General features: G+C 38.2%; 2 protein-coding genes across 3 annotated transcripts in view; both read left to right on the top strand.

Annotated features, from left to right (window-relative positions):
- The window catches only part of plekhg2 (pleckstrin homology domain containing, family G (with RhoGef domain) member 2), a 32,065-nt gene extending 21,223 nt beyond the window's left edge, over nucleotides 1–10,842 (top strand). The window contains exons 5-15 of one of the 2 annotated variants that reach the window (XM_079609654.1): nucleotides 5,457–5,523; nucleotides 6,646–6,692; nucleotides 8,717–8,867; nucleotides 9,035–9,166; nucleotides 9,295–9,477; nucleotides 9,618–9,710; nucleotides 9,801–9,887; nucleotides 10,032–10,065; nucleotides 10,154–10,246; nucleotides 10,338–10,436; nucleotides 10,646–10,842. In XM_079609654.1, coding sequence (XP_079465780.1) covers nucleotides 5,457–5,523; nucleotides 6,646–6,692; nucleotides 8,717–8,867; nucleotides 9,035–9,166; nucleotides 9,295–9,477; nucleotides 9,618–9,710; nucleotides 9,801–9,887; nucleotides 10,032–10,065; nucleotides 10,154–10,246; nucleotides 10,338–10,436; nucleotides 10,646–10,740 — 1,081 coding nt within the window. In that variant the 3' untranslated portion in view covers nucleotides 10,741–10,842. Of the gene's footprint in view, nucleotides 1–5,456; nucleotides 5,524–6,645; nucleotides 6,693–8,716; nucleotides 8,868–9,034; nucleotides 9,167–9,294; nucleotides 9,478–9,617; nucleotides 9,711–9,800; nucleotides 9,888–10,031; nucleotides 10,066–10,153; nucleotides 10,247–10,337; nucleotides 10,569–10,645 lie in introns of those variants that run through there. The other variant, XM_079609655.1, reaches the window with a different exon arrangement.
- LOC306996776 (uncharacterized protein) lies at nucleotides 10,765–17,292 on the top strand. Its single transcript, XM_079609653.1, has 5 exons — nucleotides 10,765–10,918; nucleotides 11,097–11,339; nucleotides 11,522–13,097; nucleotides 13,193–14,273; nucleotides 14,414–17,292. Exons 1-5 carry the CDS (start codon nucleotides 10,814–10,816, stop codon nucleotides 16,320–16,322), a joined length of 4,914 nt encoding a protein of 1,637 aa, XP_079465779.1. The 5' UTR covers nucleotides 10,765–10,813; the 3' UTR covers nucleotides 16,323–17,292.
- Nucleotides 17,293–17,472: the final 180 nt, after the last annotated feature.

Below are 17,472 nucleotides of genomic sequence, written 5' to 3'. Positions count from 1 at the left end.
ATCACCCCCTAATGACATTAGGCAGTGTCGAAATTGAACATGGCGCCCGCCGCCTTACTGCCAGTTCTTGTGGGAAATCAGCTTGGCTTTTGAAAACAGAAAATCTTAAAAACTCTTGGGTGTCCTCACAACCTCATTTAATAAAACTTCCTGTAATAAAATGGCAGAGCATTTGTTCCCATCACAGCTGCTTTTGGCCTCTGCTTGAGATTATATTGGCATGTAATAAGCAGAATGAGTTATTAGTTTTTTAAGAAAACCATTCTTAAGGGGAAAGTTTACCCATAAATAAAACTTCTGTCATATTTGGTCAGTAAGATTTTTCAAAAAAATTTTTTTAAAGTCTTATGTTCACCAAGGCTGCATTTATTTGATCAAAAATACTGTAAAACAGTAATATTGTGAAATATTAATACACATTTAAAAATGTAATGTAGTTGTGTCACATGATCCATCAGAAATGAATGAATATGCAGATTTGGATCTCAAGAATTATTTCTTGATAATCAAGAATTATTTCAACATATTATCAATGTTGAAAACAGTTGTGGTGCTTAATATTTTTGTGGAAACAGTGCTACTTAATTTTTTTTCAAGATTCTTTGATAAGTTGAAAGTTCAAAAGAGCAGCATTTATTTGGAATATAAATCTTTTGTAACATTATAAATATATTTACTGTCATTTTTTATCAATTTAATGTATCCTTGGCTTGCTGAGTAAAAGTACACTCTAAAAAATGCTGGGTTGTTTCAACCCAATTTTGGGTAAAATATGGCCAAACCCAAATATTGGGTTAAAAATGTAATGTAAAAATGTAACCCAACGGCTGGGTTAGTCCATATTTTACCCAAAATTGGGTTGAAACAACCCAGCATTTTTTAGAGTGTAGTTCACTTTAAAATGAAAATAACCCCATGATTTACTCACCCTCAAGCCATCCTACAGTAGGTGTATCTGACATTCTTCTTTCAGACTAATACAATCAGAGTTATATTAATAAATGACCGGGCTGTTCCAAGCTTTATAATGGCAGTGAATTGCAACCAACAGATTGAAGCTCAAAAAGGGCATCCATCCATCATAAACGAACAGCTCCAGTGGGTTAATAAAGGCCTTCTGAAGCAAAGCGACGAGTTTGTGTATAAAAAATATTCATATTTAACACGGTACAAAGTAAAATTCTAGCTTCCGGCCAAACGACCATACGCAGTCTACTTATGCCTAAAGCGCAACTTATGACGTCTGAAGTAGTGTAGCATAAAAATCAGCAGTACGTCGTATTACTCGCATAAGTTGCTCTTTACACTTAATTCAGATCCGTATGTTCGTTTGGCAGTAAGCTAGTTATTTTACTTTGTAAAGTTTTAAATATGAATATTTTTCTTACACAAACTCAAACTCAATCAAAATAATAGTCATACCAAACTTTGAACAGTAGTGTATGGAGTATATTCCAATCAGGCTAAAACCATACGCTATAATTACATGATAATAGACTGAAATTTAGGTCACTCACAAATCAAAACATTAATTTAAAGGAACATTTGCAGGTCTAAAAATCGTATGAGAGTGAATGATGATTGAAATTTGGTCTATTCATCCCGTAAAACTTTTGTGTTTATGGAAAACAGGGAGTTTAGAATTATTCAATATTTCTCTGATTGTGTTCGGAGAAAGAATAACAACATGCGGGTCTGGAACGACAACGACTGTGCGTAAATTACAGAATTGTCATTTTTAAGTGAACGATCCTTTTAAACCAGCTCTCATGCGTACCTCTGTAGTTGTTGAGACTTAATAAAATGACTGACTGACCTTGTTTTTCCCTCCTGTCTTAGTTTAAACACACAAAGGCTCTCTCTTTGTCTTTTCTTACTCTTAAAAGCCCTCTGCTCATCGCTGTGGAATGTAGCCCCTGTATTCAGACTTGATTCTGTTGAGTCTACTTTTTTGGCACCGGTCAGAACTTTAGGACACATACAGATGTCCTTTTCCTCTTTGCCAAAGCAGCCAGGCTCCGAGGTAGAGCTCCAGCCCCTGTGGTGAACGAGCCACACATGACCTGTCAGAAAGTGAGGGTGCAGCCAAGCGAGCAGTGCATCCTGGGACAGCAGACAGGACTTATTTTGTTCCCACAGACATCTGTCCAGTTATAGTGAAGCATTGTAAATTGTGCCTTTGCACTGGAATGCTGCATTTGTCTTGTGCAGCGACTGCAACAGAACAGGCTGTTTTTGCTGGCTTGGGAATCTCCTCTCTATTTTGCAGTGATGAAAACATTCCACTGCTGACTCATTCCTGTGTTTTGCAATAGTTCTTTTAAAACCATCTCATCAGTTCATATTGTTCTAGGGTTATTTTAGCACTTGTAATCACATCTTTTCTAGTTCATTCTGTACTCATTCTGATGCCCTTAAATGGGTGTTAAAAAATGTTACCATTCGAAATTTCGGGCTCAGTAAGATTATTTGTCTGATACTTTTATTCAGCAAGAATGCCTTTATAATGTGACAAAAAGATTTATATTTCAAATGAGTGCTGTTTTTAAACTTTCTATTCATCAAAGATTCTTGAAAAAAAGTGTCACACTTTACACAAAAATATTAAGCAGTACAACTGTTTTTAACATTAATAATAATAATAAAATGTTTTTGAGTTTCAAATCAGCATCTTAGAATGGTGTCTGAGAAAGAAAGAACAGAAAACAATTATTTTACATTGTAGCCTAATAATACTTTACAATATTACTGGTTTATGGAATGTTTGATCAAATAAATGCAGTCTGTGTGAACATAAGAGATTTCTTTCAGAAACATCAATAAAATCTCACTGACTCAAAAACGTTTTGCATCAAGCTCTTCATGTTTGTCTGCTTGGTAACAAAGCACACCAACTTAAGGGGAAAATTACATCACAATTGTAGGACAGTCATAATTGTTGTAAAATTATACAAATAATTTTCCTAATATTTTCATAATATAAATAATATTTATAATGGAAATATGAATAATTATTCTATGCGATCTTCATATAACCATATTTTTTGACCATAACCATAAAACTACTGGGACTTGGTTATAAAAATGTACACATCAAGTATAATTTGGGACAGATCCATTGAGAGACACTTAACTGAGAGACACATCCCTCCGTTAGGTGAGATGGCAACCTTTACTTCCTGTGTGTGCTTGTATGAGGTCACGGTCTGCCTCTGTACCATGCTTTGACTTCATTTTGGATTCAACCTTAACACTGAGAATAAGGAGTGTTCTTTTCTTAATAAAGACAAATCAGTTTTTTCCCAAAGCATTCATTTCACTGCTCTCTTGTCTCCTCACTGTCTCACTGGCTGCTTTGATCACATTCGGGAGAAATAACGGGTGTAGATTTGTCCTGAGGATTTGCATAATGTATAAAAAAAGAAGAATGACTGTGTGAATTTCCCCCTCCATAGGATGCTTCGTCTCCAGCAAAAATAAAGGCTTGACACGTATTGGGAAATACGAGCTAGATGAAAGGAACTGTAATGCAGCGAACTTCTGTTTGAGTTATACACACCATGTTAATGGATGAATGGTGGGAGTAAGACAAAAGAAAGGGATAAGACTAGGAGGAGAGAAGACAACAACTTATGGGTTGAGAAGAGATCATAAAAAAGGGGAAGGGTGATGTGAAGACTGAATGGGACAAAGGGAATTACCTTTTTTTTTTAAAGGCTTTCTTTCAGGTAACTCCCTGTCTCTGGTCATTAATCTTTAATTTTTTTTGCTGTTCTTCATTGTAGTCTGTTGTATGATTTTGCTACATGGTTTGGTAGCCAATCTTGACACGGTCAAAGAAGTGTCTTAATGTATTCAATTTCTCATTTTACCTCAAATATGATCCTAAACACTCAAATATCTCTTTGTATGTATTGTATCTGGCAAAGAAAAACCTGGGAAAGTATTAAGTATGAATGTAACACATATTTCAAGTCTCAAACCTTTGGTCTGCCAACACTTTCCTGGGATTTGAGTGAAAGGGCCAAAACCTCACAAGATTTGCCAAGATCTAATTGAATCCAACTTATCTACTACAGTTCAGACCAGAAAGCAGATACTTGTGGCTTTGAATCGACAGTAATATCTTTATTGTTTTACAATTACAAATTACAGAACTATGTGTTGTTATTATGACACACCTTTTCAAAGACATTCAAGTCATCATCGGTCAAGAACATCCCATCCCTACAGGCACCTAGAACATCAAGCTCTTTGGACAATCTAAGAAAGCATCAACTCATTCAATTTCCTTCATAACCACAATGAAGTCCCCCCACCACAAAGGTCAGCCTTTAATGAGTTCCATCTTCAGAGGGGAAGAGAGGATGATGAAGGCTGGAGTTGTGCGGTTTCCTTCCGAACTTTTCCCCTCAGCCACATGAAGGAAAGTCCATAGTGTTTAGAGAGCGTCACGTTGTTTTTTTTTCACGACATGCAAGGAGGGTTTCCTCGAGACTGACCGGCCTGGCGGTTTGGGGGCCTTGTGGGAATAAATATTGGAGTTTTTGCTAATGGACTGAATGAAATACAGCGTGCGAGCCTTCACACAGCTTTCGTTCAACCCTTCAGAACATAGTCAGAGAATGTATAACCACTCATCCTCAGTCGAATAAGTCCCACCGACCACAAGAGTTCATATCAACACTGAGGGAAAATCCATGTTTCCAGTGTTTGAGTCACAATAGAGATTGTTTGACTAAACCAAGCTTCCTTTATTGCTTTCCAGACACTGTTACCAGCCTATATGTTTTTTTCATTGATGTACTTAAAAAATGTAAGTGATTAACCTAAAATTAGCTTTTCCCCACCAGCAGAATGTAGAAAATCTGTGTACACTGTGTAGTTCTTTTTTGCCATCTATGGTTCCATAAAGAACCTTTAACATACATGGAACCTTACCATTGCACAAAAGGTTCTTTATAGAGAAAAAAAAAGTTTCTTTCGATTATTTAAACATTCTTTGCGCAACTTTTTACCAAAAGGTTCTCTGGGGAACCTGAAATGACACTGCTGGGAAAACCCTCTTTTGGAACCCTTATTTTTAATACTGTAGAAAGGTTTTCAAGTTTGACTGTGGGGATATTGGGACATGTTTGGAGGAAATCGTGCCAAAATGAAAAGCTTCCCATCTGTGTGCATTTAGACAAGAGTTTACTAAATGATAAAAAAGAAATAAATGCTGTTTAGAAATGCAGGCCGGAGTTTGAGCCTGTTCCAGTCAAGAGTGTCCAGTACCAGATGTTTCCTCAGAAAAGGAATAGCAACATTTAAACAAACTAATAGACTCATGTCAGAAAACTGGTTTTTATATGCCACTCAATAGATTTTTCAGCTTGCAAATGCTTTTGTGAGAATATGTGAGCAGAAATACTTTTGTCACGCACGAAAAACTGAATTTAATCTTTTTTTCATAGTGAGCTTTTGGAAGATCTGGAACGAAGCCCCCATGCGGCAGCCATAGCAGAATGCTTTGTGGAGAGGGTAAGCACGTGACAAATAAAACATACATTTCTTCCTGTTTAACACCTTATTAGAAGGCATACAATACATATATCTCAAGACAAGGAGTTTGTGTTTTAATGCACGTCATTCTAGGACTGTTGTCTAAGGGAAATCCAGTTTTGTTAATGTGTTATGTTGGGGCCTTCGCTTGGCAGTATGGCAGCAGCACAAAGAAATGTCTGGGCCAGAAAAACAGATGGACCCTGTGAAACCTAAACATACCAGCAACTGTGTTGAACTTTTAACACATGCACACGTCAGCTAAGTGCATTTGCAGACAATTTTGGTGCTCTTGTCTCCACACCACAATGACACAACAATGAGCAGACCAGACTGGGATGGGAACCAGACAAGGACATCATTGTTTGGAGTGGTAGAGGGGTTGAATGTGCTCATTCTTATTTCTGCAATGATTTGTTTCTTTGGTTTAGAAAAGGAAATAGTTTTTTTTTACCTTTCAGTTGCCAGAGGCAGTGTCTCAAGCACCAAGACCCAATGTTTACCTCCTGCTGAAGAGGCCACTGTTCGGATCAATTAGCACTGGCCTAGGAAGCACAGAGTACATTCGATTAAGCCATTACCGGTGGGTTTTTTTGAGGTTTAGCTCAATTTAACCTTCTCTAATGCAGCAGAGGCTCAGAGTCAGGTCCAGTAGCATCAAAAAAGCCCAAACTTCCAAATCCAAATCAAAGCGATGCCTCTAGAATAGATATCAGGCCCCAAATAGAGCAAATATTTGATGTGTTTACATGCTTGTACAGATGTATTTCAGTGACTGTAACTGAAGCTGAGCTGCCCATATCTGGTCAGATCTGGGTATAGTGGCCATTGCCAAAGCAGATGACGGGGTTCGCTTGATTGGGTTGTTCTGGTCCTGCTTCTGTTTTTTGTACACAAACATTTAGTGGAAAAATCTCCCATACTGCCGAGTGAATGCCAGTCTAGATTGTGCAATTTTTTCTTCTTTCTGTTATATTTTTGTCTGGTTTCATAACACCACACACCAGAATTGGAAGTGTATTTTTGTTGGCAGAATAAAGAATAAAGGTCAATCAGTCTTTGAAATCAATTAATTATTATTATTTATCTTCTTTTTGTTAGAGTGAAGCTTTTGACATTTACACCATATACTGCATGAATTACCCCAAGTAAGTAAAGAATATTTCAATTTCTCTGATATTATGTACACTACAGTACCGTTCAAAAGTTTGGAGCAATATTTTTATAAATGAAAAAAAAAAACACACAAAAAATGTACAATGTTACAAAAGATTTATATTGCAAATAAATGCTAGTCTTTTGACTGACAAATCTTTTTATAATTTATCATGGTTTCCAACTGTATTCAACATTTTTAATAATATGAAATATTTTCCTGTGCAAAAATGATTTCTGAAGAATCTTGTGACACTGAAGACTGGAGTAATGATGCTGAAAATTCAACTTTGCTATCACAGGAATAAATTACATTTTATAATATATTTAAAATATATACAGTGCTATGCATAAGTTTAGACACCCATGCTAAAGTTGCCTAAAAAGAGGAATAAAAAATCATCTTTTGGAAATTTATCTTAATGCCTTAATTTAAAAAATGAGGAAAAATCCAACCTTTAAGGACACCAATTTTCTTTGTGAATGAATAATGTATCGTTAAAAAAAAAATGTTCTTCCTTAAAATACAGGGTGCATAAGTTTGGACACCCCTATGTTAAATTCCCATAGAGGCAGGCAGATTTATATTTTTAAAGGCCAGTTACTTCATGGATCCAGGATACTCTGCATCCTGATAAAGTTCCCTTGGCCTTTGGGATTAAAATAGCCCCACATCATCACACACCCTTCACCATACCTGGACATTGGCATGGTTTTATTTCAGTTAGCCTAACAGCTGGTTTGATTTGCATTGAAAGATGATCTTATGGAAAGTACCCCATGTCAATGTCCAGGTATGGTGAAGGGTGTGTGATGATGTGGGGCTATTTTAATTCCAAAGGCCAAGGGAACTTTATCAGGATGCAGAGTATCCTGGATCCATGAAGTAACTGGCCTTTAAAAATATAAATCTGCCTGCCTCTATGGGAATTTAACATAGGGGTGTCCAAACTTATGCACCCTGTATTTTAAGGAAGAACATTTTTTTTTTAACGATACATTATTCATTCACAAAGAAAATTGGTGTCCTTAAAGGTTGGAGTTTTCCTCATTTTTTAAATTAAGGCATTAAGATAAATTTCCAAAAGATGATTTTTTATTCCTCTTTTTAGGCAACTTTAGCATGGGTGTCTAAACTTATGCATAGCACTGTATATATGAATATAGTCTTTCAAAAACATAAAAAATCTTACAAACCACAAACATCTTAACATATGTGCAGATGATTGCACACTGCAAGTGAATTTAGTTGAAATTTACTTTAAATATATATTTATGTATATTTAAATGTATATTACTTATATACATTTTAATTATATGGTATTTTAAATAAATTAAATTGTTAAAAACCTTAATACGCTGAAAATGCATCAATGCTGTTGCATAATTATACAAGTATGTGGCATTTTTGCAGTAAACATAATTAGATTCATGTGATGTAGATGTCAACCACAATGATGTATAATCATGTAAGATATTTTTGATGAATGTCGTGTGGTTTTAATTAGTCAATGTTAACTATATGTCTAGTGGAAAAATTAGACATATCAGAGGCAGACATGCTTGGGTGATGACTACTTGCAAATACTTTTCAGCCCCTCTCTTAGTATTCCCATGGGCCTCTGGTACAACATCAACAGATGTTCTGCTAGAGCCGATTCTGATCCACCTTTAGAGAATTAGTTGTTGCATATTAATAGACATTAAACACTACAGCACGGATTCGTCTTAATACAGATTCTTGAGAGAATATTTATTACAAATATTTGACATGGCAGTACTTGTGTGCATCTAATGGTGTTGAAACAAAGTTATACTGAGAAAAAAAAAATCAATTTGTGTATGCGAAGAGTCTGAGTGTTTTTGTACATATATTTGTAGGTTTACAGGCCCATCAGCTGAATGCATTACTGCAGGCCTTATAATAAGATGAAGTGCTGTCAGGCAAAGCTGCCAAACTGATGAGTCTCCCAGTAGACCACCCTGCTTAAATATCTTTCTCCCTGTTTCCGTCCAGCTCAGTAAGCGTCCTGCGGGACTGCATGAAGAATGAGAGCCTGGTGCGCTTCTTCCAGGAAAGGCAGGCCACCCTGTGCCACTCGTTGCCTCTGGAGACCTACCTGCTGAAACCGGTGCAAAGGATTCTTAAATACCACCTTCTACTGCAGGTCAGTGGAGTACAATGCAGTGACAGTACCGATTTTAGCTCTGATCCTGGCATCTACCAGCAGGGCAAACGGGGCCATGCCAGCCAACCAAACCCTGGCCCTTTAAAAAGGAATGTATAACTCCTGCCAGACTGTGCAGCTGATATGTTGTCACCCCCTTGTGGTAGGAACTATCCAAACACTTTGATAAAAGTGATCCAGGGTATGAGGTGGTAGAAGAAGCCATTATAACCATGACAGCAGTTGCCTGGTACATCAATGACATGAAGAGGAAACAGGAACATGCAGTCAGACTTCAGGTAATCCCAGACATCAAATGCTCCCTATGACTTTTTACAATATCAAATATTCTGTAAGTGTGAGATTTCAATGCATTAAATTCTATCGCAACTTAAAATGCAAAAAAATTAAATAATAATAATTATAGGAGATTGAGAGCTTGTTGCTGAACTGGACTGGTCCTGATCTCAGCGGTTTTGGGGAACTGGTTCTTGAAGGTTCCTTCCGGGTTCAGCGTGTGAAAAAGGAAAGAGCATTCTTTCTTTTTGACAAAATGCTTCTCATTGCCAAGAAGAGGCTGGATCATTTCATATACAGTACTCACATCTTTGTAAGTCATCATAATTTGTCGTCATATTTAAGTTTTCTTTCCAAATCTAGCGTAAATCTACAGTAGGAGTATAGTATTATATTTATAGGATTTGGGATATGCAGACCTCATGTTGTTCTATTTCTTCCTCATCTTTCAAGTGCTGTAATCTGCTCTTAGTGGAAAACATGAAGGATCCCCTCTGTTTTAAAGTGTCTGACCAAACAATCCCAAAACAGCAACACATTGTTCAGGTAAAATATATACAAATAAAAATATATAAAAATACACTTTTAATAATGTACATTGACAACCTTACCTTAAAATTCTTAATTTACCTGTAGGCTAAAAACCAGGAGGAGAAGCGGCTGTGGCTACATTACCTAAAGAGGATGATAGTGGAGAACCATCCTGCATCCTTGCCCCAAAAAGTAAGTTGTGTAAGAGTTGTTTATATGTCAAACTATCCATCACTATGTAAGGTATAATTTACAGTCAAAACTGGTTTTGACTGGTTCAGTTATACATAGCACAGAAGGACACTATAGTGTTAAATATCTTAATATGTTTTCCAGGCAAGACAGGTTCTTGGTGACAACTTCTGTCAGTGTAAGTGTTCTCTGCTTGTCATTTTGAACTATTGCTTGCGGCACTGAGTGTTTTACATGCTGTGCTAATGTTTTATATTTTGTTTTAGCCCCGCAGTTTGATCACGAGCCAATAAGAAAGCCGATGCCTTCTCCGCGACTGGATGATGTTCATAACTACCACCGAGGAAGAAGGCAATCAGGTCTGGCAGATAGTGTTTATTAGAATACCTTAAAATGCCAAACCGCACTGATTCATATACTCATAAAAATTACCTTCATAACTTCTGACAGAACCACCAGAGTTCATCTACACCCCTGAGAAAGCCAGGAAATGCCTTCCACTCCTCCTAGAGGGAAACCTGCCATACAAGCGTGGGAGGAGACAGTCTGGTGAATAGAATCTAATCTCATATTCTGAAAGAGGTCTAAAATAATTATGTTCTCCAAATAATTTTATTTATAAATAGAGTTGGATAATAATTCATATTTTTTTCTTTTTTATTGTCATGTTATATTGATACCGTCACCAATTCTTGATCTTTTGTACTTTGGCAAAAACTAAAGTTTAAGTTTAAAATGTAATCTTTATTTGCATCAAGCCCCTGCCAAAGATATAGAAGCTGCATTCCAGCAAAGTGGTGAGTTTAAACTTAAGTTCTTTCATTTTGTTGTGTTATCTTGTTTTTATTTTTAGTGATGATCTTTCAATCTTTTCAGTCTTTCAAGATGAATGTGAAAAAGTTAACATAATTTTAAAGATTTTAAGAATGGAAATGTTTTTTAAAAAAGAAAGCAAAATCATTTTTTGTTTCTATTTTTCTTTTTCTGATCTGCCATGGCTTCACTGCTTATGGAATCCAGGTTCTTTAAAGGTGTGAATTTCATTTTCTTCCATTTAACATTATATATTGTATACAACGCCTTAATTATATAAATTTTTATGACAAAATGCAACCTTGTAGCAACAGGGTTTGTTTACTCAGCCATGATAAAATGTTATATATCTAATAGCATATATATCTATGATTTTGTCTATTAATGGGTTCCCAGGCTGGCAGTGAAGGGGAGTTATGCCCACAGGCTGATAGCATGGGCTCTTCGGGCAGTACCAGTACTCTGGCATCCTCTGTCATTGAAGTTGAATCTGGCCGTGATGATCTGGTTTTATGTCAGGATGAGGATGACATGACCCCATTGTCTCCACCACCAACACTGTCCATTACTGAGGAAATCATGCAGTTCATTAACCAGAGCCGTGCTCGACAAGGCATGGCAGAGTTAACGTCTGAAGTGGTACATATTGCACAAAAACATTTTGACACCTCAAACTATATTCAGAGATAGTAATTGCAGTAGTAATTGGTTTTCTCATTAAAATCACTGATTTTGTAGCAGTAATGTTGTTCATTTGTTAATGTAAGCTTCTAGTTATAAGAAAATGGCATTTTACTTTTTTTTGTTTTTGTATTCCATAGTGCACGTTGACTCCAGAATCCCTGGAAGTCGAGCCACTGGAGGCACAGCAGTCAGATGAATCCAAACCACTAATATCTGAGGTGGATGAAAATAAACATCAGACAGATAATACCAAAATATCAGAGGCAGACAATGAACTGGTGGATGGGTCAGAGAAAGATGAGAACAGTTATCCATCCTGTGAAGCAAATGTTGCTTCACCAGAGGAGCTTGAGAGAGCATCATCACCATTGCACACCTCCAAAGAAGTGAATCAATCAGAAGAGTTGACATTACCAGAGCCTAGTCATAGTGAATCATCCAAACCAGAGATGGAGAAGACCATAAGTGAAAAAGGGGAAAAATATACAGAGGACTCTGTTAGTAAAAGTGAAGAGCCTCATCTATCTGATAATTTGGACAAAACTGATGACACGGCATGTGAGGCCAGTTCAGCTTGTGCTCACATTGCAACTACATTAAAAACAACTGACATCTCTCTTGTCCCCAAAGGAGAACCTGACCAAAAACTGACCAAAAGTGACAAGCAGATTATTGAGAAGATACGCAGCTATTATGAGGCAGCAGAGGCAGGTGTCGAGGAGGGTCAGATGACACGAAGGAACAGCTTCTCTAATATTCCTGCAGGATTAGTGAAGGATTCTGTGTCCCGATTCAATGTTTCTGTTCACCAAGACAGTCTAGTTGAGTCTGAGAGTGGCCACTCAGACGGTGTTGAAACTGACTCAGCATCTTCATTACTTCCAATATCAGACCAGGCTGACCAATGTGGTCAGACGAGTGAGTCTGACCAGACTTTCAACCATCAGGAATCTGCTCTCTCACATTCAGATGTTATCCAAGAACAAAAAGAAAAATTAGACAGCAAGACTGCAGAAAAAAAGGATATAGAAATTCTAAATTCTACTGAAAATCCTTCTGTAGAGTTCAGTCCCTGTATGAAACTGTGGAAGGAGAAAGAAAGAATTGGCCAAGAGTCTCAAAACAATCTGAAAGTCCCTCTCTCAAAAGAGAACAGCTGTGTTGAACACACAGATGATCCTGAGAAAAATATAACACAGATAAATTGCACAACACCCCTAGTTCAGCATAAGCAATATGAACGTTCACAAAGCCATCCAGACACTTCAGACCCATCTAATCTGCAGATAACAGAGACCGCGGATACATCTCTTCAATATGGAAGAAGAACCAGAGCTAGAATGTCTTCTAATGGAAGCCTGGATAGCCTTCCCAGTCAGATTAAAGTTGGTCGGTGGTCACATCATGGCAAGGTGGTAACATGTAGTCATACCCTTTACGAAGGAATGGCAGAGGTACCAGATTTAGGTTTTTTTGAGAGTGGACCAGTCAACCAATGCTTGGTAGAGAACTCAGAAAAGATTCTTAATAAAGTGCAAATGCTTGCACGCATGTACACTGCCAAGGCAAGCAGCATGAAGGTACCACTACATCAGAAGAAAACACGAGTGAGTAGGGGAGCATGGTTAGTGGAAGGAAAAGGGAGCACTTCACCGAAGTCACAGCAAGTACAGCTGCATCGGGGGGATATGAGAATACTAAGTCAACCTGCAGGTGAGCTCCTAATATAGTTTAATTATTATCTTGTGTGATTGAAAAACATGTTATTTTAAATGTTTAATAAAATGTTGTCTATTGTTTTGTTGCAGAAGAATCTTCAGTATCCACATCTACTGAGCCTTTTGGTCACATCATTTTAAGGGAGAAGCTGTCTACAATGTATCACCAAGAAAATGATTGTAATCTCATTGGGCCTCCAGATGAGATCTCAACAATTGGATCTGATTCATTGTCTTTTTCTTCTGCTAAATCCTCTGCTACTTCAGTTGAAATATTAACAACTGTTATGGAATCACAGGTCTCTGTGATATCAGACCATAGAGAAAGCTCCTCAGAAAAATGTGAGTCTAAACAACATGAAGGAGCTCAATCCTTGTCACTTTCAACTTCTGGAACTCATGTCCAAGAAATGCCATCCAACCTCTCTGAATTTCCTTTAAATGAGCATGCTTACAACATATCACAGTCCATTCAGGAGAACTATTCAAATGTTAGGGACAAATTCATTGCAATAAATGGGATTGAAGAAGGTCAGATATTGCAAGATACTGCTTTTGTGAGCAATTCTGGTCCAAGTAGTCAACATTTTATTGACCCAGTAGTCATTCAAATTTTAGAAGAAGAGACTCACAGTGTGGATGAGAAAAATGCCTCAATTGTACAGTACTGTGAAAAAATATTGACCATAGATGATCAACAAGATGAAATGCATACAGGACATTTGAAATCCAAGCAGGTCCCAGATGATGCTGAAACCACTAGCTTGGAGAAAATAACACCTGTAGTGACCTCTGTTAACGAAGTAGGTGCATGTCCCCCATTACAGCTAGCAGCCTTCTTGAAAAACTGTGTTTCAAACACTTTGATAATCTCTGAGGGGTCAGAGCAGTCATACCCTTTGGCCCAGTTGCAGGACGATACAACTATCCCTACACAACTGACGCCTCTGCTTGGTACATGCGGCAAGTGTAGTCCTCTGGATGTTAAATCCAAAGAAGTCCTGAGCAATAATTCAAAGTCTTTGAGCCCACCCTCTACACCCCCTTTAGGTGGACCTTCGTTTGATGAGCTTCCAAGGTTTACTAGCCAAAGACCTTCTAATCTACCCTCTACTGCTGAAAAGAGGAGTCCCTTTGCCAATTGGAATTCATCATCTTCAGTCGCTCAAAGGTAGTCTGCTGAGCATATCACAAACCAAGCTGTAGTTATAGGGTGTACCCAGTTGAAATTTAGGTTATGCTGTTGTAGTTTATATAACAGCACTAAAGTATTTTATTTAATTTTAATCTGTGTCTTATCTTGCTTTTCAGAGTGCCACATACTTCACTGCAGACTGAGGAACATATTCAGAATACTTCTGATTTTGGCCTTCCTCATAACAGACAATCTTTATTCCATACTGTTAATGATAAGCCATTAAACATTCCCTTTGGTTGTGGACGTCCATTAGATGCAAAACCACCCTCTGCCTTTAGCCCAAACTTGCGAATGCGATCACCCTCTCCAATTAGAGGTGCCCAGAACTCCAATAAACCGTCCTCAACGGCCTCAGCTCTTGCAAAGTCTCTTGCTGCGTCTTGTATCAGTCAGACGATTTCTCAAAACATGGCCAAGAGAGGTGCACATCTTCAGACTGCTTCCCCACCTGTAAGATCCTCTCCTCTGCCCACATCTTCAGTTAGACTTAGGTCACCATCACCTAAATCCATCACCTTGGACTTAAGTGTGGAGTCAGGTTTTAGAAGTACATCCAGCACTGGGGTAGGAAATCCCCAAGGTCAACCCCCAAGGTCTTCTCCATCCCCATGTAGATCAAACATGCTTCGATCTAGTCCAGTAACAGTTCAGACCCCTCCTCCTTTTCGTAGTCAGCGGTCAATATCCCCTGCACCTCCAGTTAGCCTCCATTCAACTCCATCTGCTAACAGCCCAAGCTCTGCTGCTTTTGAACAGCCTCCTTACACCAGTTTAAATGACAATAACAACAACAACAACAATAACAACAACAGTTTGAGTAATAATGGGTTGGCCACGAACCACAAAAAATCACCATACGCAAATGTGGGTGGACTCCCTCATTTCCACGATCCTCAACGAACAACCTTGCACAATAGGGTGGCTCGGCCCTTCCCGTCCTCCGAGCCCAGCTCTCGTGTACAGTCCCCCTCTATTTGCCCTTCTCCAATTACTCGAATCTGCTCCCCTCCACCTGCCCCGAACCATTCAAGTAATCTGGTATCAAAGCCACCAAATCCCAGAGCCCCCAGACAAGGTGGCTTTTTTACCCCTCTATCTTTGGACATCTCAAGATCAACGTCAGCTTGTTCACTATCTCCATGTGGGAGCCCCAGAATCACCTCTCCTCCCCCTATTGGCATTCCTACAAGTGTATGGGGCTTTGCTAATCCACAGCCAAGGAATCCCTCATTAACAAATGCATGTTCTCCAACAAAAGCGGAAACAAACTCTACACCAAAAGGCACCAGAATAATCTCTCCTACCCCAATGGGGATGTCTCCATGTTCAGCAACCATCTCTCAGAGCCAGAGGAGGCTACGAGGAAACAGTTTACCCTTTGTTGCTCTAGGGGATAGGTCACCAAGTCCAAAAAGACAGGAACGCAGGTCTTGGGCAGAAAGTGGACGCTGGTCAGTGGGTTCAGAATCGGGGTTAATAAGTCCTCGTGGGGGTTCATACAGTGGTAGCCCATCTTCTATCAGCCCTGGCCCTCTTTCACCTGTCAGACTAACAGCCGAAAGGACCAGTCATAATGGAAAACATTTCACAAACATTGCCTGGCCGGATGTACATGATCTGTTGATTAAATACAACACAGAGCCCAATACTGAAACCGACGTTTTGTCCTACATCGAGACAGAGCAAGATGACATAGAGGTTGCAGAATCTACATGTCGGAGCACCCTGATCTGTCCCTATGTCGCTCCAGTCAGCCCCAATGAGAGAGAGACTCCCATTCCTTGCCCAGATGAGGGCAAAACAGAAGATAGTGTTTTTAATCAAGGGTCCAAAACAACATTAAAAACGAGTTATGCCACCACCGTCAACTTGCAGATTGCCGGAAGTGGGAGGATAGCATCCTTTAGCAATGCACAAGTCAGCCTGACTCAGACACTGTCCCCTGTAGCAGATAGCCAGAGCAGGAGAAGGGTCAGCATCAATAGCTGCAACTTCTCAATGCAGAACTGCAAAAGGCTTTGAGTGGTGTGCTCCTGAGGTCTGGTATGGTGCCTCACTCTTCAAAGACACTTTATCTGGCACTTTAGCATGTAGAAGAGAAGTCAGCTTAGAGATCCAAGTCCACTTCACTCAGAGGGGAAAAATTCATGGACAATAAAATACGGGTGTCAGCCAGTTGATGCTATGGTCAGTGATTTTATTTTATTTTTTAACCCTCAACCCTACTTCCTGGCCAAGATACCAGTAAAACATAAATCAAATTACTGTTTTGCTATTTTTGGCAGTGTTTATTTTATTGCTTTTAAAACTGTAATATGCAAACTCATTTTATGTAATTGAACTAAAGGCTCTGTCATTTAAGGCTTTTAGTTGGCTGTGATATATTAAGAACTTATTTATGAAATAGTTGTTTTCTGGCACTTAACTCTTGTTTATTTGTTTTGCACATTTTTCTCGAATGTGGTCCAGACGTGTCTGGAAAATAGTGCATTTCAGACAAAACTTTCTCATGTATGTTGTGTTCTATACAAATTTGCTTAAAACATTTGAAAACAAGGGAACATTAATCGCTGCTTTGAAACATCTGATCTGATATTTTGCATTGATGATAATGTTTGCTGTACAATTAAAAAAGCATTCCATCATGCTTAAGAACTGTACTCTGGTGTGGACTAAGACAAGGTTATGCTGATCAAGTGGACTCTTGGACATTCTGTTTTAAATCGTGTATTTTTAATGTAATACGTTGTTGATTTCTAAATGAGATTGTCACAATCAATTAATGCTTAAGCCAATTAAACATATATCTCAGATTTGTTTACCTATGGCCTTTATGCTTCACATCATGCCTGCCACATTATGTAAAGAAAATAAATGTTCCATCTGCTCTCTGTACTTAAAAAAAAAAAAACATGATTGTCACACTATAATGTGCCCTCAGTTATTTGTACCTAAATAAAACCTGCATAGTGTATATGTGATTGTGCCATTGTGTTACCACAATTTTTAGTAAAAACAAATGCTATTTTGCTGAAACAAGTGATACAATGGTAGATTTTGTGTGTCTGGGACCAGAGACAAAAAAGCATGACCTGAATTGAATCTTTAGTAACTTGTTTTAAAAGCTTCAAGTTTCAATGCAAGTTTAAACAAGTGTGGGTTGGAGCAAGGG

This window comes from Phoxinus phoxinus, assembly GCF_949152265.1.
Source record: "Phoxinus phoxinus genome assembly, chromosome: 4".
In the NCBI taxonomy this organism is placed as follows: domain Eukaryota; kingdom Metazoa; phylum Chordata; class Actinopteri; order Cypriniformes; family Leuciscidae; genus Phoxinus; species Phoxinus phoxinus.
Note: the sequence above shows the minus strand (reverse complement) of the source record. Positions and strands in the feature narration are given on the sequence as shown.